This window comes from Stegostoma tigrinum, chromosome 19, assembly GCF_030684315.1.
Source record: "Stegostoma tigrinum isolate sSteTig4 chromosome 19, sSteTig4.hap1, whole genome shotgun sequence".
Classification (NCBI taxonomy): domain Eukaryota; kingdom Metazoa; phylum Chordata; class Chondrichthyes; order Orectolobiformes; family Stegostomatidae; genus Stegostoma; species Stegostoma tigrinum.
The window spans coordinates 32,763,127-32,788,610 of record NC_081372.1 but is presented as its reverse complement, the minus strand read 5'-3'; the positions used below and the strand labels follow the sequence as shown (position 1 = coordinate 32,788,610).

The 25,484-nt window shown below is 38.9% G+C and overlaps 1 protein-coding gene across 3 annotated transcripts in view; it reads left to right on the top strand.

Moving 5' to 3' along the window:
- Positions 1 to 25,484, top strand: part of LOC125461242 (brefeldin A-inhibited guanine nucleotide-exchange protein 2-like) — a 91,536-nt gene that overhangs the window by 5,697 nt on the left and 60,355 nt on the right. For all 3 annotated transcript variants that reach the window (XM_059652807.1, XM_048549762.2, XM_048549763.2), the window contains exons 2-8: positions 13,283 to 13,313; positions 14,012 to 14,144; positions 14,547 to 14,690; positions 15,240 to 15,419; positions 17,949 to 18,225; positions 19,387 to 19,476; positions 20,437 to 20,606. In XM_059652807.1, coding sequence (XP_059508790.1) covers positions 13,283 to 13,313; positions 14,012 to 14,144; positions 14,547 to 14,690; positions 15,240 to 15,419; positions 17,949 to 18,225; positions 19,387 to 19,476; positions 20,437 to 20,606 — 1,025 coding nt within the window. The remainder of the gene's footprint in view (positions 1 to 13,282; positions 13,314 to 14,011; positions 14,145 to 14,546; positions 14,691 to 15,239; positions 15,420 to 17,948; positions 18,226 to 19,386; positions 19,477 to 20,436; positions 20,607 to 25,484) is intronic.

The following is a 25,484-nucleotide window of genomic DNA, read 5'->3' as shown; positions in this document are numbered from 1 at the left end:
CAGTAATTTATAGGGGATTTCACATTTCCAAAGTGTGAGAGGATTACAAGAGATGGGATTTTTAAAATCTTTCAGGAGAGCTATTCAAATCAGCACATAAAAAATTCTGCAAGAGGTGGTATGATGCTAACATTAGAGAACAAAACAGGGCAATTGCTTTGAAGTGTAATTAGGGGAGAATTTCAATGATTGTCATATTAACCATTTATTTAGTACATTCAGATTCCTCACTTTCTCCAACCAGAGAATGCTCCAAGAAAATCAGATAATGTTACAACTTCTGAATTGACTCTCTTTTTTTTTGGTCAACCAAGAGTCACAAGCTGAAATTGACAATCAGCATTTTATTTTGAAGTGATGTTCTAGTTTGATATTTCTGTATTAATTGTTACTTCGTTTGGATCTGTGACCTCTAATTTTAAGATTAAATAGCCAAATATGATAAATTTGTTCAAATTTAGCTTAAAATAGCCCTTTGTTGCTAGGTAACGATATTATGGTTTTTTTTGTACCAAGATTAAAATGTCTACCTTGTTTTGTTGATAGGAATCAGTTGATGCTCTTACGTTGGGTCTTTACTTGAGTTGAGAAAGATGACAGATGATTGAATTGAAACATAAGATTGTGAAGGACTTGGCATATGAATGCTGAGATGTATTTCTCCTCATGAAGGAACCTAGAACTGGTGACACAGTTTCACAAGAGGGTGTCTTCCACTTTAAGATGGAGACAAGGAGAATTTTCTTCTATTGTGGAATTATCTATGGCTAGAGAGTTTGTGGAGTGTAAATCATTGAATATATTCAAGGATGAACTTAAACCTCTAAACAAGAGGACAGCCAAAATTTCTGAAGAATGTGTACAGTTGAGGTCATGTTTTTATTAAATAGGGGTGCAGTTTCGGGAGGGAGAATGACTTGCTCTTCTCCTGGGTTCTGAGAATGGGGCACTGGACCTGAAATATTAACTTTCTTTTCTTCACAGATGCTGCCAGATCTGCTGAGCTTTTCCAGCAACTTTGTTTTTGTTACTCTTCTCCTCCTATTCATTTTATTTCATGTGAGAGTTAATGCTGTTGATTTACCTCTGAGTACAAAATGTTGCTGCCTTTTCTCCTATCAGCTTTCTCCAAACAGAGTGGTGATATATTTAAAGATTTTGAATGGCAGTCCAAAAATATCTTTCATTTCAGTGTAAAATGCAGGCACTTGACTGATCTGAAGAGTGAATCAATTTTTTGCACTTATACCAACAGCCATTATATAAAGTTAGCTGAAGGGGGAAGACTGTACTCTTTTATTTTTGGGGGGAAAAAAAACCTCATTCAGGTGATTAACAGAATAAAATTCTGTCATTCCTGAGCAAAAAAGAAGCAATGAGAATGAAGTGGGGGAAGATTGTTAGCAACAGATGAACTAAACCACAACAGGAGTAGTGGTGACAAATGAATGGAAGAAGTAGAGTAAGCTGATACAATCAGACAGATGACCATAATGGAAATGCAGAGAAAAGGGATGCTGCTGAGACCTATGGATGTTTTTCCCCTTAAACTAGATGTCCCTGGGAGGAAGTGCACACAATACTGAGTGTGTGAAGATAAGTCCATCTCCAACTCTCAATTATGCCTGGAAAACAAAAAGCACTGCAGGAGTAGAATCAATGCGTTCTGAATTTTGTTTATCTGAATATATGTGCAGTTTGTGTTCCCACTGTGACAGCTGAAGCCCATATGATGTAACTATTGAACTCTGAGAACCAAATTTATTGTCAGCTTAACAGAGTATGGTTTAACATATAAAGTACACAGCACTCCATAACTGCTGAGTAACACTGAGAGGATCCTTTTTTTATTCTTAAGTTAATAAGTAAATCTTTCTTTTTAACTAGAGACTCATGAACATAGAATTTGGTTGATCATACAGAAGTTCATATTTTCTATGTTTTAATGACCTGGATTTGCAATCACTGGTCAATCCTTCTCGCTGTTTTGCACAACAACCTTTGGTTGTCAGGTGTGCAGGAATCTCTTTGGGAACCTGGGATCCAGGCAAACAGCAGCTTTAACCAATTAAATTGAAGGATTTTAATTGAAGCATGCAGAACCTAAATCGGAATGAATTCATTGCAGAACCATTGATAGTGAATGAAAATTTGAAATTTTAAAAATACTATATTTGGATTCTTAATTTTAAGAAAAATAGTTGTGTGAAACTCCTGTACTGATACATTTTAGTGGCAGACTAATTGTTTCTAAATTATGACTTCCCACTAAGTGAAATATTCTACTTTTACAATGGGATGGAAAAACCCCCACCTTTTTTTCTGGTGTTTTTAATGGGCATCTGGCATTTGGATCGCATAAGCTTTTGTGCATTTAGACACTTAATCTTGCAGCTAGGTTCCAGTGTGGGGAAGTTCTAAAGGAGCAGAGCAAATAAGCCACCAACTTGGTGATCAATATATTTCAATTGCACCTGTGCAGACGTCAAAATAATTGTCCATTACTCTTTCTTAACAAAGAGCGTTCGTATTCTTTTTTTCAAAATATGAACTAAAATTTCTTTGTCACAGTTTTGACTCCACGCAGTGGAATTTGCGGAGTCAACTGGCGTCTATCTTGTGTCCCTTTAAAATAAAACCACTGTAATAAGAACCATGGAGGTCAACTATACAAAGAAAGTTAAATTTCAAACCACTGGAGATCCAAAAATGCACAGTGAGGAAGTATTCAAGAGATTATGGGATGTGTTTTCTGTTCATTCTTGCCACAATTGAATTGCACATGGGGAATCCTCAACGTATTTTTAGGTTTGTAATGGGAAGATTTCATTGTGGTAAAGCAAAATTTAACTATGTTGGATGTACAATTAAAATCCTCCAAAGGGCACATGCTAAATAGGCAATTAGGTGGTGTATTGGATGATATTTTAGGAGTTCTTAATTTACAAATCAAGGTGGTGAAGGATTGAGTGCGGACTTGTGTCCAACATTGACCATGCAGATGGACAATTTTCTAAATGTGGATGACATGTTTTCTTTTGGCTCTTTTTTTCCTGTCCAGTGTGATTGTGATTGTGCGTCTGAGTGGAGAGGGCTTCAGACAGGTGGGTCGTACTGAAGAGCAGGTCAGAAGCAGCAACAAACAGATCTAAAAATGAGATCCATCCTTATCTTTGCTTCCACAACCACAGATGTACTGAGGCTGTGCAATCCTGTCACATCATTTCGCGACATTTACTTTATTCACTTATGCGGTCTGGGTGTCACAAAAAAAGCCAGCATTTATTGCCCATCCTTAAATGCCCTTGAGTTGAATTGCTTGCTGGACCATTTCATAGAATAGCTCAGTCAACCAACCCCTTTGGGACTGGAGTCACATGTAGACCAGACCGGCTAAGAATGGCAGATTTCCTTGGCTCAAGGACATGTGGATGCTAAAAGCCAGTACACATGATTTTTTTTCATCATTGTTAGGCTAGCTTTTTGGCTCCAAAAATTAGGCTTTCATTATTTTCAGTTTTGGGATTTGTAGGTAAATCCCCAGAACTTTAGTCGGGGGTTCTGAGTTACTAGTCCTGTGTAATTATCCCTGTGCCATTGACTCACTTTAATTCGTGGTGGGCAATTAAGTAAGTAAAAGAAGGACGAGGTTCCACAAATATTCCCTAAGATGCTGTGCAAAAGACAAGCCTGAAATATTGGTGACCAACTTCAATGAGTAAAGTCAATTTGGCAGTCCATCTCAACCTCCTCCTATGACCCCCACCAGTGCAGATGTCTGTTTTCAGCTAATTTATTTCAATTCATATGATGCCAATAAAAATAATGGTTTAGGGATGCTTTTTTATGGCTGGTGTCATACCTAGCCCAAAGCAGTATAATTGCAATCTTTTGGGGCTAATCACTTCATCTTCAGGCATCATTGCAGGATTTCCTGGTTTACCTTCAATCTGATGTAAGGTTGAAAATGAGGATGTTTGATGATTACACTGTTGGTACCATTCACAACTTTTCATCAGGTAGAGAAGCAGCCTTTACCTGCAAGCAGCAGATCTAAACAACATTGAGGCTTGGGCTGATAAGTGGCAACTGACATTAATGCCACATGTGCCAAGTGATACTCTACTCCAAGAAGAAAATCTAACTTCCCTCCTTGTAATATACCATAACATTGCTATCGCTGAATTTTCCACCACAGAGGTCATCATTGATGGAAATTTAATTGGACCAGACATATCAACAATGTGCAGACAAGAACAAATCAGAGGCAGGTTATTCTGCAGAAACCTACTTATCGACTAACTCTCCAAAACTTGACCCATCCACAAAGCTGAAGGGAGGAGTGTTAGGGAAAATTCTGCGTGTCTGGAGGAGTGCAGCAACTGTCAACATTCTGAAGCTCTGCATCACCTGGGAGAAAACAACCCACTTAATTGGCCCACCATCTGTTACCTTAAGCATTTACTCTTCCACCACAGACGCACTGTAGCTTGTGTACACAGTGCATGCAAGATATTCTGCATCAACTTGACAAGGTTTCTTTGACAATATCTATCAAACTTGTGAACTGTATTCTCTTGGAGAAGAAGGGCAGCAGCCATGTTGCATGCACTGCCACCCACAAACTTCTCTCCTAGGCACATCATCTTGACTGGTGTTCCTGCTCTCTTATCATAAAAGAAAAGGCTAGAATGTAGAGTTGAGCATTCACAGATCAGCTGTGATAAAGTGTGAAGCTGGATGAACACAGCAGGCCAAGCAGCATCTCAGAAGCACAAAAGCTCATGTTTCGGGCCTAGACCCTTCATCGGAGAGGGTTCTGAAATAAATAGGGAGAGACGGGGAGGCGGACCAAAGATAGAGAGAGGAGAGGATAGGTGGAGAGGAGAGTAAAAGTGGGGAGGGGATAGGTCAGTCCGGGGAGGACGGACAGGTCAAGGAGGCGGGATGAGGTTCGTAGGTGGGAAATGGAGGTGCGGCTTGAGGTGGGAGGAGGGGATAGGTGAGAGGAAGAACGGGTTAGGGAGGCAGGGACGAGCTGGGCTGGTTTTGGGATGCAGTGGGGGGAGGGGAGATTTTGAAGTTTGTGAAGTCCACATTGATACCATTGGGCTGCAGGGTTCCCAAGCGGAATGAGTTGCTGTTCCTGCAACCTTCGGGTGGCATCATTGTGGCACTGCGGGAGGCCCAGGATGGACATGACATCTAAGGAATGGGAGGGGTAGTTAAAATGGTTTGCGACTGGGAGGTGCCGTTGTTTATTGCGAACGAGCGGAGGTGTTCTGCAAAGCGGTCCCCAATCCTCCGCTTGGTTTCCCCAATGTAGAGGAAGCCACACCAGGTACAGTTGTTATAGTATACCACGTTGGTGGATGTGCAGGTGAACACCTGCTTGATATGGAAAGTCACCTTGGGATCTGGGATGGGGGTGAGAGAGGAGGTGTGGGGCTAGTGTAGCACTTCCAGCGGTTGGAGGGGAGTGTGGAACAGACAAGGGAGTCACGGAGAAAGTGGTCTCTCTGGAAGGCAGACAAGAGTGGGGATGGGAAAATGTCTTGGGTGGTGGGGTCGGATTGTAGATGGCGGAAATGTCGGAGGATGATGCGTTGTATCCGGAAGTTATAGAACATAACAGCACAGTACAGGCCCTTCGGCCTTCGATGTTGTGCCAACCCGTCATACCGATCTCAAGCCCATCTAACCTACGCTATTCCATGTACGTCCATATGCTTGTCCAATGACGACTTAAATGTACCTAAAGTTGGCAAATCTACTACCGTTGCAGGCAAAGCGTTCCATTCCCTTACTACTCGCTGAGTAAAGAAACCACCTCTGACATCTATCCGATATTGGTGGGATGGTATGTGAGGACGAGTGGGATTCTCTCGGGGCGGTTATTGTGGGGGTGTGGTGTGAGGGATGTGTTGCGGGAAATGCGGGAGACACGGTCAAAGGTGTTCTCGACCACTACGGGAGTTGGGGGGTGGGAAGTTGCGGTCCTTGAAGAACGTGGCCATCTGGGATGTGCGGGAGTAGAATGCCTCATCCTGGGAGCAGATGCGGCGGAGGCGAGTGAATAGGGGATGGAATTTTTGCAGGGGTGTGGGTGGGAGGAGATGTATTCTCGGTAGCTGTGGGAGTCGGTGGGTTTGAAATGGAAATCAGTTTCTAGCTGGTTGCCTGAGAACCCTCTCCCCATCCCCCACTCTGATGAAGGGTCTAGGCCCGAAACGTCAGCTTTTGTGCTCCTGAGATGCTGCTTGGCCTGCTGTGTTCGTCCAGCCTCACACTTTGTTATCTTGAATTCTCCAGCATCTGCAGTTCCCATTATCTCTCAACAGATCGGCTGTGATTGCATTGAATGGTGGAGTAGACTCAAGGCTAAATGGCCTCATTGTGCTCCTATGTCTTATGGTCTTTGCCAACTTCATTTCTGTCTCTTGTCTTTGGTATTATACCTGATACTGTTCTTGTCTCTGCTTAAGTGCAAGGCACAGACTTGAAAGGTCATGATGCCAGCTATTTTAGAAGTCCTCTGCCAGATTGGACCAAACCAAATAAAGCGTTGTTCTGCACTTGCCAAAACTGCTGTCTGCTGTACTTGCACTGCAGAGAGAACCCCCCCCCCCCCACTTCTTTGATTCTTCAGTATAGTTCACGGAGAAATCAGACTCAATGTTCATTCTTTTGTCTCCATAGATCGTGCCTGACTTGCTGTTTCTCCACCACTTTGTTTTTATTTCAGACTTTCCAGCATCTGCTGTAATATGCTTTTGTCATAATTTTAAAGTTCTCTTTGTTTTCAAATTCCTCCATATCTCTCATCTTCCCTAGGTGTACTATTTGAAGTATCTGCACTTAATTCTTTCTTCTGAGTAGCCCCAATTTTATTGTTCTTATTTGTTCATTGGATGTGGGTGTAGACCATGTTATTTTGGATCAGAAGTCAGTTTAAAAAGGCGAGACCTGGTAAATGTGGCAAATTTTCTTTCTCAAAAGCCATTAATGAACCAGGCTGACATTTGAAAAAGCTACTAACAGTAGTTTCATGGTCATTGTAATTGAGGGTAGCTTTGAATTGCAGGTTTTAAATTTCAACTGCTGCCCAGGGCCAATGCATTGTCCATTACTTGTCCATTGACATTGCCACTGCAGCACAGTCAGTGAACATGTCTTCACTTGCTTTGATTGTAAGCTCTGGCATCCTCTCTACACCTTTGCTCCTTTTAAGTCATTCCTTAATAGCTACCACTTTGGGTATGCTTATGGCCATCTGCTTCATCCACAGCACATATGGCTCAGTGTCTTATTCCATAATGTTACTGTGGAGCGCATTGGAATGCCTTTGCGTTTAGAAATGCTGGGTAACTATAACTTGTTTTTTTTAAATTTTATATTTATGATGTTATTCCACAACTATATCAGATCATTGGTAATAAGGAATCTAGGTTTGTCACTTTTTTGGCTCTGTGGTTTAGAAAATGATAGCTAATGTTACTGCCCCATAGGCTCAAAACAGTGTATCTGAGCACTATTAGTAGCAACATGAACTCAAAGTTACCAATGAGTGAGGTTGTTACAATCTCAAAACAAAATAGCCCAGTTGCCAGAACTGCATGGGAATGTGGTAATTGAAATTTCTGTTGCTGGATTATATATCTATCAGTCCAAAAGCAACACATTGGATTCCAAAAATTTATTTTATTTCAACAAGGTGTTTGTTATATAGATGCATCTCCTGTTTTATAGTTGTATTGGTTTAATGAGGTAACTGTACAGTTCAGTTCAGAACTTTGACTGAAATTAAACCCATACATTAATTTTTAGGATTAATGCGATACAACTGTTGGGAAGTCTTTGTAGAATGATTGAGAAGTGTGGTTTTAGCAGATTTGCATAAATAAATACTGTTGAAAACTTTATTTCCTTAAAATTGCAACTTCCTTTACTTTCTTTTTAGTACAGGGACAGTATTAGTTCAAATAGTTGAAACATGACGCACTATGCAGTAAGAAATTTTGCAATAACTTAACCAGACTCTAACGCAATTAACAATGAGCATAGAACATAAAACATAATGATGAAACTATACATTCCCATTCTCTATTCCTTAACTTCTGTTTAAATTATGTAAATGTATCCTTGTCTGTTTCCGAGCACTGTTATTAGCAGGTGGAATATTTGACTGATTTAGTGAGTTTTGAACCATTTCAGTAGGTCAATCAACCTTCTTATTCTGACAACTTCTGGCTTTACTCGACTATTTTTCATGTTTCACTTATGTTAAATCCCAAAGTATGCAATCCCTACCCACTTTGTTACCCCCTCCAACCTACATTATCTCACCTTCAGAGAGCTGATGGGATCTTAAAATGGGAATGAGCAGTACCAGGGTCAGGAGAAGAGTCGACTCTCTCCGAGCTTCTTGCACTCTTTCTCTTTTTCTTTCTCTGCACCCTATCACAAACTCTGCCTTTTCTCTGCTCTTTTACTTTCCTTTCTCAATCTTTGACCATAAGTAAGGAAATTGAGATATTAATAAATCCTAGTTCAGCTCTTGAAATGTTCACAATTCTTGACTAAACAATTTTGAAGGACCTTGAAGCCTTGGAGAGATTGCAGTGGATAATAACTAGAAAGATTACTAATGACAGGTGGCTTTTGGTTGAAGGGACTTGACTTCAAACAGAGTTGAACAAATTAAATGAAGAGGTTTAATAGAGATGTTTGTATTTCTATAAAACTTGAAGACAATTTAAGTGGATTCTAAGACCAAGTGAGATTTCTAGTCAACAATCTGATGGAAAGAAAGTTGAGTGCCATCACTGTAGTTCGTGCGATATTCATGTAAAAGTGCTTCCCTGATAACTCGGACGACTTCTTCTTCTTCTGGTTTGTATGGCTCAGTCGACTGGATGGTGTGTCTAGATTAGATCAATTCCAACAGCAAGAGGTTTGATTCTCTACTTGCCCCCCCCCCCCCCCCCCCCAACCTCCCCAAAAATCTGGAATGGAATTTGCACTTGTCCCCTTACCCTAAATGTGGTGGAGACCATGACATTGAGTCAGACCAAACTTCCAGATGAGAATTCAAAACAAGTCAGGAACAGGCTGCTTCTAGCAAGAGAATTGGTAACTAGTTGTTTTTGATTGAAGGTGACTGGCAGAAGAATGAGAGTTGATGACAAATTTCTTGACAGTATTGTTGTATTGTGGAATGTGTCCCCTAAATAGGTGACAAAGTCTGGTTGCTGGGAAAAAAATTGCAGCATGTAACTATGTAATTACACCAATATCTTGGGACTTGTAGGCACAGGTGTAATTGGTAGCTCCCTAGAACTAGCAGTGATAATTTTGAGGGAAAACAAAGTCTTAACGCTCAGACTAAGATTTGAGAGAGGTCCGATGTCTACAACCAGAAATCTTTGAGGTTCTTCACAGGCTAAACATTTTCAGTTGAGTTTAGAAGTTTGTTCAGGTTTTAGGTTTTTCAGTACTTCATTTGTTTGATTTCTGTATGGAAAATTATTTCAGTTGGCATGTCAAGTTACTGTGATTTTTATATCAAGATGGAATATACAATCATGACTAACAAGCATGTTACGTTAAAACCAGCCAAGTCTTCTAGGTGATCAGCTCAGTGAGGATTTACTGTAAACTTCATGATGTAGCCTCATGTTTCCACTTAAAGGAATGTCCTGGGATGACTGAGACTTGCTGTGCAATCCAGATTGTAAAGAAAGAGGGTGAATGTACTTGTCCATCAGGCTGTACACAAATCTTCATGTAAGCTGTTGACCAGAAGACTCAGCTGTTTTGAATTTAGTGTTCTTGTTCTTCAATACAACACTCATGAGTGTACCCGGTCTTCCTTACCAGAGGCCTGTTGCAGCATAGCGAAGAACAGTTGTCATATGTGCAGGAGTAAAATGAAGGATATGAGCTGCTACCTGCAACCCTAAAAGGCAATTCATAAAACCTGTACTGCATAACATTTAAGTTGCTTTTTGATAAGATGTGATTAAACATTGAAGGTGACTTGTGTATTGGAAATTAAACAAAATATTCTCAATCACAGATGTGAAAATGTTGGTGTATTTTGGAATTTGTGTAAAATATACCAAATACCCAGTCTACCCATGCCTTAACCTGTCAAAATTATTAACACAGTTGAAAGCTGAGTAGTCCACTGTTGCATTGTGAATTCACAGCTTTACCTGCCCCGATATTCTGTATTATTATCGGAAAAATATATAGAAACAAAGGCCCATGAAAGTGTCATTCCCATGGTAAAAGGTCAAATACGTTTCAAAGAGAGACTTTAGATTTTGGATTAAAATGGATTATTTCCTGAAATAAACCAATATGAGCACTAATTTTGAGATGGACCAAGAACACTACCTTTGAACAATGAATTTCAGATTTAATAAAATTTTGGCTAGCTAATAAATGTTATTGCATATTTTTTAGTATTTTTGTTATTCTAATAATCCATTTATAAACTTGCAAACTGTGTTGCAATGAAACCCCATTTTGACACTTATAAGTTGCATGATATAAGACATCATCAAAAGCAAAACTACGTAGATGTAGAATGGTGACTTTAAATGCATTATTAGAATTTTTTTGTTTGAAGACTGCTTCAGTTCAAATTCAAATACAAATCAGTACCTGCTGTTGACTGGCGTAAACTACCTGCTTTTGGTGTTCTGATTTTACAATTTGCTCACAAGAGGATAATGCTTTGTATAGCCATTTCTATACCTTAAGGCCTGAGGAATTTAGTGAAGTTACATTGAGCAGAAAAAGAGTAGATAGGCAAGAAAGGACAAATTATGTGGGGGCAGTGCAGATTGCTGGAGATCTGACGTATATGTAGTGTAATTTGCAAAACATTGCTTGAAATGTCATATTTCTGTAGTCTTGGATTTTTGTTCAGCTGTTTTATGTTTTTTAGTGAAGTTTGGGCTTGGTAGCCAAAACCTGGTGTGGCCAGCTTGACCTGCAGTGTCTTTTTAAACTGACGTGGAAGGTTACAGAAATTCACTTTGCGCTGGATATAATTTGCATTTGAAATTCTTCTGTTTCTGTAGTAATTTGGCGGATTTCAGATGCATAGAGCTGAATAGCCCCGTTTAACACAGCAGAAACTCCAAAGGCATTGAATTTAAGTGCAAACAAAGGAGTGAAATTGAACTGATGAGCTTTTATAGAGAAAAATATTGGTGCAGGCATGTTGCCTGACTGCTGTTTTACTATTTGCAACATGCTGCCTTGAACCCCTCTTGAACCTTTTTAAAATGTCAATGTTACTGATATCTATGTTTAGCAACCTGATGAACTATTGTAATAATTCTCTGCTTTTGGTGGTTTTTGGCTGATGAAATCATATCAACAGTTCCAACTTGGCATTAATGCTGATTTCTAATCTTGTGCAGCTCATATGTAATTGTGCTCAACTGGTTGCTGTTGAAGGCATAAATGTGCTCATTGCCTTTGAAACCCTTCAGAGGCATACCACTGCCTCACTTTAAATTCTTGCCATTGTTTATGCCAGTACTCCTTAAATATCCAAACTGTAAAATGATCCTTTAATGGTTGTGTTCAAGTTTTTTATATGGCAGTATATTTAGTGAGTGGAAATTTTTTGAACTTAGTGCAATTCATAAAAAATACTGTTGACACCTTTACCACCTTCAATTGCTAACTACTAATTTTATTTTTTCCACAAGAATCCAGTGCTTCTCTGGATTCAGAATGATTCTGTAGTGCTGATTTTCGTTTTAAATCACATTGGTTAAAAATGTACATTTTTGAAGTTGTAATATATCTCCCAATAAGTCACAGGGTTGACGCTGGCCAACGGTATTATTGCTAAACTGTTAATCCAGGGACCCAGGTAATGTTCTGGGGACCTGGGTTTGAATCCTGCCGTGGCAATGGTAGAATTTGAGTTCAGTAATGATCTGGAATTAAGAGTCTAATGACGACCGTGAATCCACAGCTGATTTGTCAGGAAAAACCCATCCCTTTTTTATGGAGGGAAATCTATCATCCTTGCCTGATCTGGCCTACATGTGACTCCTGACCAACAGCAATGTGGTTGACTCTTAACAGCCCTCTGGGCAATTAGAGATAGGCAATGAATCCTGTTCTAGCCAATGATGAGCATGTCCTATGAATGAGGTCTTTTTTTAAAAAAAGACCTGAGCTGCTTGTTCATGTTTCTGTTTGGCCTGAATGTCGTGCACTTGAGAGATTCCTGGTTATACTGCTAAAATGTCAGACCACTCATTATGGCTTCCACCGAAGATTCTCCATTTTCATTGTTTTAGTTTTTGGCACCATAGCCTTTCTGTATCCTGATCAAGTCTTGCTGAAGAATTGTGCTTGTTTATGCATGACATGATGGGACTTGGTTGTTTGTCTCCTGTGATCTGGCATTGTCCTGTCACGGCCCATATAAACAATGGCCGTTGGGTCAAGAGATTGAGAATATCTTTGTACCTGTATCTTTTTAAATAGTTATTGTTTTGAAGAATGTGAATTTGCAAACAGGAAGCTGTCTGCATTTAAAATAGCTTGAAGTATTAACTAGATTTGCCATGCATTTTTTTGGTCCTCCTGACTGGTTATCACAATGCAGGCTTTGTCCAGTTCTCCTTTTTCGCACTGGTAATGGCTAGAAAATGCAGTTTTCAAGACTGGATGTTTTAAACTTTAAGGCAGCTTAAATCCATACAAGAAATTGAGCTATATAAAAAGCTTCGTTTCTGTGCGGAATAACATATCCTGAATAACACACACCCTGTTCCTCAACTACTTCTATTGAGTTTGTCTTCAAGTTTAACTTCAGTTTTTATTTTGTGACAATGTGAAAACCATTAGAAATGGATGAATTTAAATGTTCTAATTTGTTATTTGTTTGTAGATCTAGAATATGTTTAACTACGTCACTAATCTGAACCTAAACCACACAAGTCAACTAATTTTTTAATAAATGATCAGTGTATTGTTGATAACTGGTCTAACTGAATGTGGTCTGAAGGACTGATCTGTTTTTTGCATAGCCACTGTGTCATTTGGAATAAAAGTAATATCGAGTTGGAGTTTATGCAAAGGTGACTTGTTGAACATAGCAATGTGGAGCGTTTACAGCACTGAAGGTATCTGTGCTGGCCATAGTTTACGGAAGCTTTTACAGTGCTACTGTGGCCTATTGAGTGATGTCCTTGTGTTACCTAACTGAAAATAGTAATTCCAATTTTTTTTCTTCCAACAGAAGAAATAAAAGCTGAAATAGAAAAACAAAGGTAAGACGTACAGTTTCTATTACTTCTGAGAGTTGATATATTTTAACTTTACTATGGCTCAAATGAACGTTCCATTTATGCTGCAGCATGTAGTAGTCTTCACTCTGAAAAATACAGAAAACATTTGTGAAATAATTTCAAAGGCCAGCATCCCATCACCAAGTCACTGTTGATTTACAAGTGCATAGTACATGACACTGACCCAGCTAGCTCAAAGTTGGCTGCTCGTGACCAGAACCCCTGACACTTCATGCGTCAGCTTGGATTCTCTGATTTGACCAGATTAACAGGCCAATCGGGGAGCTCCTACTTCATGAGGTCCTCCCAGCTGACCTTGTTCCAATCACTACGATTACCTTGTATAATTTCACTAGGGATAGCCAGAACATTTGTAATAAATATTTTGAATACTTTACATTGTGTCCAGTTCAATTTACAACAAAGTCTGTGGTAATGTATCTTTAAATTTCAGCAGATTGATATAAATGAGGAGAACGTGACAAATTTTCATTATTGTAAGAAAGGAGAGTTTTGTTTCAGTTTCTAATGCATGTTAGTTCCCAGTGAATTGATTTCAGAGGTATTGTTTAACTGTTTTGCTGAGTTTTTGGAAAATTGATCTGATTACGAAATTCACAAAGAATTTTTGTGTAATGAAGTTATTCAACCGTTTCTTTAAATTGCTCCCCATGCTGTAGTGCTGGAGAGAAAAATGTCTCAACACTGCCAAGGGCAAACTTCATAGAGGCTGATAAATACTTCCTTCCATTTGAGTTGGCCTGCCAATCGAAATCCCCTCGAATCATCAGCACATCTTTGGACTGCTTGCAGGTGTGTAAAATTTCATATTTAAACATGCTGCTTAGTTTTGTAATAAAATATTGAACAGCTGAACTACCCTTAGACGATCTGGACATCTTTATTCCTTCAGGTCAGCGCAACATCGAGGGCCGAAGGGCCTGTTCTGCGCTGTATTGTTCTATGTTCTATGTTCTGAAATAGTAGGGGAAAGTTGAAGCTCAAGTGCTTTTTGGATCTGGAAGAGAGGGAGCAGAACCCAAAAATGACTGAGGCTGATCATTAAATCAGGAACTCTGTGATAGTAACCTAATGGATCTGTATGTGAAAATGACATTGGTTTTGGATGCAGTTTTATTTCCCACCATGTTGATAAATGGTGAAACGTGATCTGCCTTCAGTGTTCATTAACATGTGCATTTGTGTCTTTCATAGAAACTGATTGCATATGGACATATCACGGGTAATGCCCCAGACAGTTCAACTGGAAAGAGACTGATTGATAGAATTATTGAAACCATTTGTGGATGTTTTCAAGGAACTCAAACAGATGAAGGTGTTCAGCTTCAGATAATTAAGGTGTGCCTGATATTTCAACCAGTTAACTCATCGTTGTTGACACAGTGCAATTCTGATCTGACAACAGTATCAGCACCTGGTAACTTTTTAAAAAATGCTTAGCTGAAATATTCATAACAAGGGCCACAGTCCCCATGGTAAAATTAAAATACTGTTTATAAGAGAATGGAAAGTTTTAAAGTGGGGCAGAGACCCTTTATCTCTTTTGATGAGTGATGCAACCCATTTGAGCATTTCTCTAATTCAACTGTGTTGCATCATTAGATAACTGAGCATATAACGACATGAGGTTTCAAATTATTGTTTTTGATTACCAGGTATATTTCTAAACGGTACAACTTGAAATAGAGAACAGATATTTGTTTATTAAGCAACGATGCAATGTTTTGTATAGACAAACCCTCCATGAAAAACAGGTGTGAATGTGTACATTGGTCTTAAAATGACAAATGAAAGGAAAATGAAACTAAATTAATAGGATTAAATGAGTGCAGTTTCCATGAAACAGACTTTTCTTCACTGTTTGTTTATCTATTGCTCACCACTTAGGCACTACTTACTGCTGTGACTTCAACTCATATTGAAATCCATGAAGGAACAATCTTGCAGACTGTCCGGACCTGCTATAATATCTACCTAGCTAGTAAAAATCTCATTAATCAGACTACAGCAAAAGCTACTCTGACACAAATGCTCAATGTTATATTCACCAAGATGGAAAACCAAGTGGTATGTATTTAAGTTAAACATCATAAGTTTTGGACCTGAAGCTTTGTTTAAACTTAGCCACTCTATTGCTGAAGGCAGGATACAATAGATATTTGGAGCAGAATGTCCTAAAGGTTTTATAGCAACAAAACGTTGCAGAATCTGCTTCAAGTTGAGTGTGACTTATTTCCAGCATCATTCTTGAGAGGATCAGGCTTAGGGATGATTTATCCCTTTGTCCCAGTGTTTCCCCAATTCACTTCCATTTCAACAATTGGAGAGATGGTGTGAATTGGAGGAGCAAACAAATTGTTTAATGCAGTTCACCACTTGAGATGCAATGCAGCATCCTTCAAACTTTTAGGGGATTGCATTCTCAAGAGACAAAAGCTGCTTTATTATCATGTCAAACAGTTTTTTAAAGTATAATTTTTATCTCAATCCAGGTTAGGTTTATGCATTATAAGGTTTTTAAATTGGGATTGCCCCTTGATTTTTAACGAGTACTGTTGCAGCAATTGTTTTTAATAATCTTCCAGTTATTTCACAATAAATGTTTTCCACATGAGCAACCTACAGTCAAACAACCTGAATTGTTGGCTTTATTTCTACAGTTGTTGTTTATTACTCAGTCAGCATTTAATCGTGTACTTGAGCTGTAACCTTCTCAGTGTGGAGTATTTTCACTTGTTAGTATAAGTTGCTTTACGAACATTTAACTACTCGTGTACAGGAGTCATATAAGACTTAGAAATGTGGAAGTGTTGAGATTTGATGCTGAACCTGATATAGGTGCATCTCGCTCTCGCTCTCGCGCGCTCTCTCTCTCTCTCTCTCTCTCTCTCTCTCTCTCTCTCTCTCTCTCTCTCTCTCTCTCTCTCTCTCTCTGGCTAGTGAATTCAAGGTGGAACCAAACAATACAAATACTGCACTGTTTGCAGTACCAAAACTGCAGTTTGTTCTCCCAAGCAAGACTTGCGACCCACAATCAGTTTCAAATGCGTAATTCTGTTTAAAATGTTTATCAAGACTATTGAAGTTGCAATATTCCAGGATTATAACCCAGTGACGATTGTCTGAAGTCATAGGTATAACTTAAGGGTTTAATTTTAGACCTCCGTAACTTTGAATAAAATGTAGGTTATATGAACTTGAAATAACTGAAGGCTTGAAAGCGCTGTTAGAAATTTGTTGGTATCTTGGGCTTTTAAGTAAAATTCTGCATTATTATAACAGCAGCATATCTAGAGTTGGGGTTATAAAGGCATTTTCAGGATAGGGAATTTGTAACTAATGGTTTGCCATGGAGATCGGTGCTGGGGCCACAGTTCACTATGATACATTAATGACGGAGGAGGGCAGTGAATGTGCTACAGTCAACCTTCGTGGATGACATGCGTTTGATGGGAAGCTGGTAGTGAGGATGACAATCTGCAGAGGGACATAGATGGATTATGCGAGTGTGCAGAAACTTGACAGACAGAATATAATGTGGGGAAATGTTAGGCTATGCAGAATGTATAGAGGAGCTGAATATCATTTAAACTGAGAAAGCTGCAGGGCAAAGGGATTTTGGAGTCCTTTTGCAAACTAGCATCTGAATTCAGTAGGTAATAGGGAGGCAAGTAGGAATGTTGGGCTTTTAGAGGAAATTAGGTTTAAAAGTAGGGAGGTTTTCGTGACACTAAATGAAGCAGTAGTTGCACCACAGCTAGAATACTGTCAACCGTTTTAGGCCTCTTTTTGGAGGAGAAGTATAGCGGCATTGAAGGTAGTCCAGAAAAGATTCTAAGTTGATACTAGGTACGGAGGGACTGTTTTATGAGGAGAGGTTCAGCAGATTAGGCCTTCAGGAGGAGAAGTGACTGTCAAAATCTATAAGCTGCTTAGAGGACTTGACAAGGTAAATGTGGAAAGGTTGTTTTCCCTTGTGAGAGTACCTAGGAGCAGAGAAGATGATCATCTCAAAATGAGGTGTTGCACATTTAAGCCTAGGCTGGGGAAGAACTTCTTCTCTTGAGCGTAGTATGTTTCTGAAATTCTTCACCACAGATCTCAGGCTGTCTCATTGGGTAGATTCGAGGCTAAGTTAGTCAGGTTTTTTTAATCAGTAAGGGAATCCAGGATTATGAGGAAAAGACAAAAGTGAAATTGAGAATTATCAAATCAGCCATGATCTGATTGAATGGCAGAACAGACTTGATGGGCTGAATGGCCTGTTTCTGTTCCAACATCTTTCACATGGTAACAACTTTGTGCATCCTCTCTCGTGTATAGAATTAACTTCTAACAGTAAGCACAGGTGTTGCTGTTAATCATGCTTTTTGGTATGCACTCACAGTACATTAGAGTCTAAATATTTTTGAGCCCTCTGAACAAAACTGGTTATCAATGTATTGCATCAAGTTACTAAATGCAATACTATTCAGAACCAGGACCAGCTATTGACATAATTCCTCCATCTTGGTACCCATTCCTGCAGACAGATTAGTTATTGCTCAAAAGACAAAAATTAGACAATTTTTTTCACATTGATTGTTTCCTTTGCAGGTACATGAAGCTCAAGACCAAGAGAAAAGTAGGCGGCAGCAGCAGCATCAACATCATTTCCAGCAGTCTCCTGGACCTCACAGTTTAGTTGGATCTCCACAACTTGATAGCATCGAACAGCGTTCTACCAGACTGGTTTCAGCAGAGACGGATGCAGATCAGATAAATACCATGCAACAAAAATCTCAAGAAAGTATTGCAGAAATGGAAAATGGGACAATAGTAGACCATATAGAATGTGACCATGTGGAATGTGATCAGCCTTCACATACTACAGGTGCTTGTCTTTATTTGAGAGTTAACTGAAACAAATTATTTTTAATCCTGCCACAACATGTAAGATTTGCAGAGCAATAGAATTCCAGTTCAGAATATCACTGATATGAATCTATTCAACTAAAGACAGCTTAAATTTGTGATGTATCATTTAATATGAGGTGTTAATTATTCTCCCAAGAAAGGAACAGTCATGTAAGCAAGCAACTGAGTTGACTTCAGGAGGAATTGCCGTTAAATGTAGCAGTGTTACTTCAATTCTACAGCAAGCCACTTTAAAGTGCATTGTGCTCCAGGAGTAATATACTCTGAGCTGATTGTAGTCTCCACTACAGTCCTCAGCTCTGTCTTAAGTGTGCAACTGCTTACTCTGAGTTTATGCCCTCTGGTCCTAGACTCTTCCCATATGGGGAAACAACCTTTCTTTATCCACGTTTTCGAGTCCCCACTAATCTCCCACTTCAGTCATCTTTAAATGGCAAAACTCTTTTTGTTCCAGTTCCTGGTACTGATGAAGTTTTAGGTTTGATTTGTAAACTTTGAAAGCTTTCTCAGTCAATGATTGGGAGTTGCTGATAGCTCAATAGACCGGCCTGTGGATCAGTTTGAAGTATTATTGTGTATGAGTTCAATTCCGTTGCTGACTTCAGATTGGTCAGGTTCAAATAAGCATTTTTCTGTTCAGCTATGTTTGTCTGAGTGTTTTGGATTGATAATTTTTTTTAATGTATTGTCCCATGGGCTGGTGGACCACATGTCCATCTTGGGTATCCATTATAGCAAATCATCTTCATAGAATTACAGAAGAACTATTTTACTAAAAGAATGAAAGGTAATCATAGACCTCCCCTCATCACCCTGAAGCAGCATTAACAGCAATTTAGAAATAAAGTAGTTGTACATCCAAAATTCTGTACAGCACAACAGAAGTAAAACAAAGGATCCTGGTGCTATCACAATTGTTTAATTCTGCGAAATGTTTCAAAGTGATTAATGGATTCTGATATTTCAAATGTCTTTGTAATTGCCAAAGTCCAAACTTAATGTGCTTTCAAATAATAAAATGATTCTTTAGTGTATTTAAAAGTTTTTATCTGCTTTCTGTCATAGTCGATGATGTGAGTTACTATTTCAGATTCTAACTGCTATGCTTTAAATTAAGGGAATGCACGTGCAAGGTCAGAGGAAGATGTGAAAGCAGAAGATATTGTGGGACAAATATTGGAGGAAGTAGTGGCTGTTGTGACTGGAGGTAGCTCATGCGATCTTGATAATGTAGTTTTCATTTGGTTTCGGTTAAAACAGTCACTGAATAACTCACAACATAGTCTTGTATGATGCTACAGTACTGCTTTATTACCCACTGCATCAATTTTTATTTCAAAGAACCCTCATTTGAAGCTGCCATTCTAGATGAGGCATGTATTCTGTGTGAGTTGTTGCCAGACAACTTGAATGAGTTTTAGAATAGCACATTTGATTGGTTTGAGCAAATGTCATTTAATGTTAATGTCTTCATAGCTTGGCCTTACCCTCAGAGACTAATTGTTTTTGACAAAAATGTATATTTTACTTCTTTTAATCTAACTGTTCCAATGTTTTGACACTTGTGTGGCAGGTGAGGTTTGATCTCAGAACTTCTGGCTCTGAGGTAGAGGCACTGTCAACTGCATCTCCTTCAATGTGCACTTTATCTTGTGTCTAATTAGGTTTGTTAGTTTAACTAAATGTGTTTATCATCCATTATTCCAAAGACATCTGCACAAATTGAACACATTCAAATCAGCATTGTTTTAGTGTGTTGTAATATTCTGTAAGTTTCTGTGGTGGCTTAATGCTTAAAGCAGCAATATATTGGAGCTTACCAATCTTGCACAGTGCTATTTTACATAGCTGCAGTAATTTCTGAAAATATTTTTGAAAGCAATTAATTTGTATACATAATGTAAGCTTGCTTTAAAATAGACATTTAATTCTTAAAACACACTAACAAATTTGTAGCAATTGATGAAACTTGTATAAGGCAGATTCAACATAATTGTATTAATAATCTTAAACTTTGAAGAAATTCCTAAAGACTTGTGTGTGGACACACCTTGCAACACAATTTAATCATTTGAATGAGAGCTTTTATAAGATACTGAAATGCATGTATACAATTTTCTCTTAAATGAACTGTGTAGAAGTTTTTTAAAATTTTTTTTTGCTTAAGAGGCAGAAACAAAAGACTGTGAAAAAAAGTTTATGGAAGCAGCTTTAGAAAATCAGGCTCCTGTTAACTGCACTGAAAACATTCAGACCAATGGTGTCCCTGACGAATCATTACCACAGCCTGATGGTACCACATCAATTGATAGGCAATCTGCACCCTATAATGTTCAGGTAAGGAATCTAATTATATTTTTGCTATGCTCCAGAATCTGTCTTTTTCAGGGATTCTGGTATTATGATTTTTCAGTGTTTATCTTGTGTTCCCCAGCTGGAGCTGCAGCTCCAACTGGTATAATTGTCAGAAACAATGTGTGCAACTATTTATTTGAGATGTATTCATGGATGCTGAAGTTTCATTATCGTAGGTTGGCTTGAATCAAGATTGCAGATGTTATGTGGATTATTTTGAAAAAAGAAGGGAGCAAATGGTTTTCTTTTTTAGTTCAGCACATTGTGTGCACCTGAGAATGCCAGAATTCAGTTCTTATCTGGTCTGTTGGATCCTGCTGTATTTGCTACTGAACAATTCTTAAAGCCTTTTGGAAATTTCAAGTTTTAATGCACCACTCAGAAATAAAAGCTTCCTTGTTCATTTTCAGCTTATGTTTGGGACACTGAAGTGAGTTTTTCATGGAAGATATTTGTTATTCAGCAAAGCATGATAGACACATGTGATCACCACATCTAGTTTAGAAAATAGATCTAAAATTTTACATGAACTTTCAGAGCTCTTCATGATCCGGTCTGCTGTTCTTACAGGCTTCCCATATCTCATGCACTTTACGTACTTGCAGAAGTTTACAGATTTCTTGACAAGCTGTTTGCTGTGATGTTGCCTCTTATAAAATAACTACATGATTGTAGTTGATAGCTCATCTTTTAACTCCCTTAACTTTAGGCTCTAAAGCATTCTCATGTATTATGCATGACATCCATTTTCTTCTATAGTGCTTGTTCCCATCCATATTTCAAACCATGAATTGTATTTTTGACTGGCATCAGCTCCATGCGTTTTCTTTAATATGCTTCGACTCATGTACCTCTTACCATGTTGGAATGGCTGAGGTACCACATTTTAATATTTGTGCAGATCTTGGGGTTTTTTCAAATGAAACTAGCAGCTATCATCCTTTGACTTCATTCTTCACAGTCCTCCCTTTGTCTCTTGTTTTGAGTGTGGATGCTGTCCGTTGCATCTGAGACATTACCAGCATTGGAAATGAGAAGCCTAAGGAGAGAAGGCCTAAAATTTGATTATTAGTGGCTGTAGCTCCTAACGTGCTACATTAGATACAGACTGCGATGGAAAAGCAATGCTGTATTCCATCACAGTCTGTATCATAACATAGCACATTATTACTCCTTCAGGCTGGAGAATGACTCCAGAGAGGAGTAGCGCCATGCAGGATACAATACTGCAGTCCAAAGATGTGCAGGTTAGATGGATTGTCCATAGTGTCAAGGCATGTTTAGGCTGCGTCAGTTAGACATGGGAAATGCAGGGATAGGAGAATGGATAGGAAAATGAGTCAGGGTGGGATGCTGTTCAGAGGTGTGGTGTGGACTTGTTAATGGGGCAGCATGGTGGTTAGCACTGCTGCCTCCCAGCACCACAGACCTGGGTTCAGTCTACCCTCAGGAGACTGTCTCTGTGGAGTTTGCATGGTTTCCTCCGGGTGCTCCGGTTTCCCCCCTCAATCCAAAGTTGTGCAGGCTAGGTGGTTTGGCCATGCTAAATTGTCTGTAGTGTTCAGGGGTGTGTAGATTAGGTTGGGTGATGGGGGATGGGACCAGGGGGATGCTCTAATGGTCGGTGTGGACTTGTTGGGCCAAAGGGCCTGTTTTCACACCATAGGGATTCTATGATTCTATGATAATCTGCATGTGAAACACCTTTAAATAGCTGTGTATAAATGGAGCTATGCAATCCAATGACTAATACGTTCAAGTAAAGTTCTGTAACCAGGTCGTATCCCATCAAAAATTTTGGATCATCAGGAGCAGGTGCAGTGCACATATAATCTCAAACTTGGCAATATCAGAGTGCAAAAGACAATCTAATCATTTTCACCTGGAACTGCCAAGTGACTGCTCATATTTGGCCTCATCTTGTGGTCTTGCCACTAACAGCCTTGCCAGGCGCCAACCCATTTGGTTCATCCCTGTGGCATTAAGTGGGTGAGAATGTTGAGACAAAGCATATGAGGCTAATAAAATTTAGTGTTTTGTACTGAAGGCCTGTGAACTGTGACTATAAATCGAGTCCACTGTAACTATGATGTTAACTACGTATTGACTTACAAAGTTGTCTGTATGTCTACATATAGTGCAGCAATTTGCAATTATCATCTGTGAAATGATGGAAGGAATAATTACTTGTACAATCAGGTTGGTGCCCTACTCTAGTCATTAACTCCCTCTTAGCCCTTACATCAACAGCCAGATAGAGGCTGACTCCCAGAATAGAGATTAAGTAATTGTCATAGACAGTCTTCACCAAGCATGGTTCCAACAACTGCAGGCAAAACTGAGTCAATATGAAAGCCTTTGAGGGACTGGAACCACATCTGATGGATGGGAAGAACGTGGCCGTGATAATCTGATAGCCATCATCTCAGTCCCAGGATATCAGTGCCAAACTTGATGGTGTGAACCTTTTTTGTTGTAACCATCTTCTTTGGTAACCTAATCCCTCTCCTTGAGGTCAGAAATGCAGCTGTTTGAATATTCTGCAGTACTTAACTCCATTCATAGCTTTTGTGATAATTGAGCAGATGATGTTATCCTGTACTGTGTCCAGGACACATTCCAGCAACTTAGCAAGTTTACCAGGAAAACACCTTACAGACCCAGTGATGAGCACCCATTCATTGGAATGCTATTGTTGGCAACTTCATTATGCATGTATGATGCACTCCAAGATAAATATCTTTTATATGCCGTGCCTAAGATTATCAATACAAGGATTTTATAGGTTCAAAGAGAAAACATGTCCGTAGTTAAAACAGAAACAAAAGTACTTGATGGCCAACCTTGAAGATTATACTTGGGGGAAAAAAGCAACTTTATAGCTAGCACTTGAGTGAAGCTTTTAATGTAATACAGTATCACTATACTTCATGTTCAAACCTCAACATGAAAGAAATTGCAATGTGGATGAAGTCATTGTCTAAAAATCTATTTTAAGGAATCACTTCAATCTAAGTGTACAGTGAAGCAGTGATGGAAAATCTTGAAACAGTTGATGATAACCAAAAGTTCAGGCATAGAAGTTGATTCTAGAGATAACCAAAGTATAAACAATGTGAACACAGCATTGGGTTCTATGGAGGTAATGTTTCAGAAGAAGAAAACAGCCATACTAATTGACTGCAGTTGGGTTTGAAACTTGGCTCAGGACCAAAAAGTCCATTAGAATTATGTGTTGAGTTATACAGGCTTTCAGAGGAATGGATTCAGGCTTCTGTGATTTTGTGGAAGTGAAACAGAATGTGTTTAGTTTGGTATTGTGTCAGCAGTGGCCATGACAGTATAATATCAAGCTAGTAAAAGAATTGATGGTGATGCAGATTTGAGGTCAATTATTGTTAGCATATGTATGAAAATTAATCCTGTGCTTCTAAATCTCATGTCCAATGAATATTGTATAAAAATGGAATAGGAGAAGGAATGAATAAAAAAAATTGTGATTTGTATTCAAGATGATTGAACATAAGCCAATATTGTTACAGTAGGTCTGCTGGCCACATTGAGATGCGTGCAAATGTAACTGAAGGAGAATTCAACAGAAGCCATCCGTGGAGGAAAGATATTGGAGGAAAATGGTCAATGATATGACTCGCAGAAACCACTCCTACCAGTTTCCCTTCCAAGCCGCCCACATTCTTTCTTAGAAATATATTGCCATTGCTTCACAGTGGCTACAGCAAAAATATTGCATCTCACTTCCTTACAACAATGTGAGTGTACCTAGATCCCATGAACTGCAGTAATTCAAATGGTGGTTCAGCAGCATGTTCTAAAGGACAGTTAGGGATGGGCATTAAATGCTGGTCTCGCCAGCGACATGCATATCCTGTCCCCAAAAAACAAATTGAAAGCTAGAGGTAAAGGAAATATTATGCAACAAATTGTCATTTAACATATACCCCCTTGCTCTACTGTTATGCTTTTCTTGTAACAGATTTAACATTCCACCTTTTCTACCCTGCATTTGCAGTTTCCACAGTGCTAATATATAAATGTTGATCAACTTCTGATACAGAAGAATAATGACAATTTGTGCTTTGGGTGACAGTTTTGGCAGGTTGTTCAAGAATATTGGCAACTGTGGGCAAGGCTTATTGTTTGTTTGGAAGCCCTCATGTACATTTCAAGAAGGGGTAATAGTAATTAAAAACCCACATTCTGATAAATTTACTCTTTGATATGCGATAACTGTGGCGTTCCGTGTGCTGTAGCACATTTGGACAATGGGCACAATTCAGATCGGCAAATGATACATAAAATTAGATGTCATGTATAAACACAAAAGCAGACAATTAAGCCTAACCAGTCTCTATTGGTGGCTATGTTTCACTTAAATCTTTGTTATCCTTCTTCATCGAACTCACTTAACCTCTATTCCCTATTATATGCTTATCTAGGATTTTCTTGAATAATCTTTCCTATTTGCCTCAGCCACATCCTTTTGACAGCAGCAGAGTCCACATTTTCACCACTCATGGTAACTTTTCTTTCCTGAATTCCCCTTTCCTTTCTTGGTGTTTTTAAAGCGGTGACACCTAAGCTTTTGCTCTTTTCTAAGGGTGGAAATGATCTTGCTGTGTCGGCTCAATCGAAACTATTCCTGATCGTAAGGACCTCTATTCTGCTATATCCTTCTCCTGTTAAGAGAATAATGCAACCTATTCCTTAAAAGAAAATGTGAGGTCATACATTTCTGTTATCATTCTTGCAAATCTTTCTCTTCACTGTCTTTTACATCCTTTCTGTAAGAAGGTGTTCAGTACTTAATGTAATCCAACACACTCACGTTTAGCATCACAA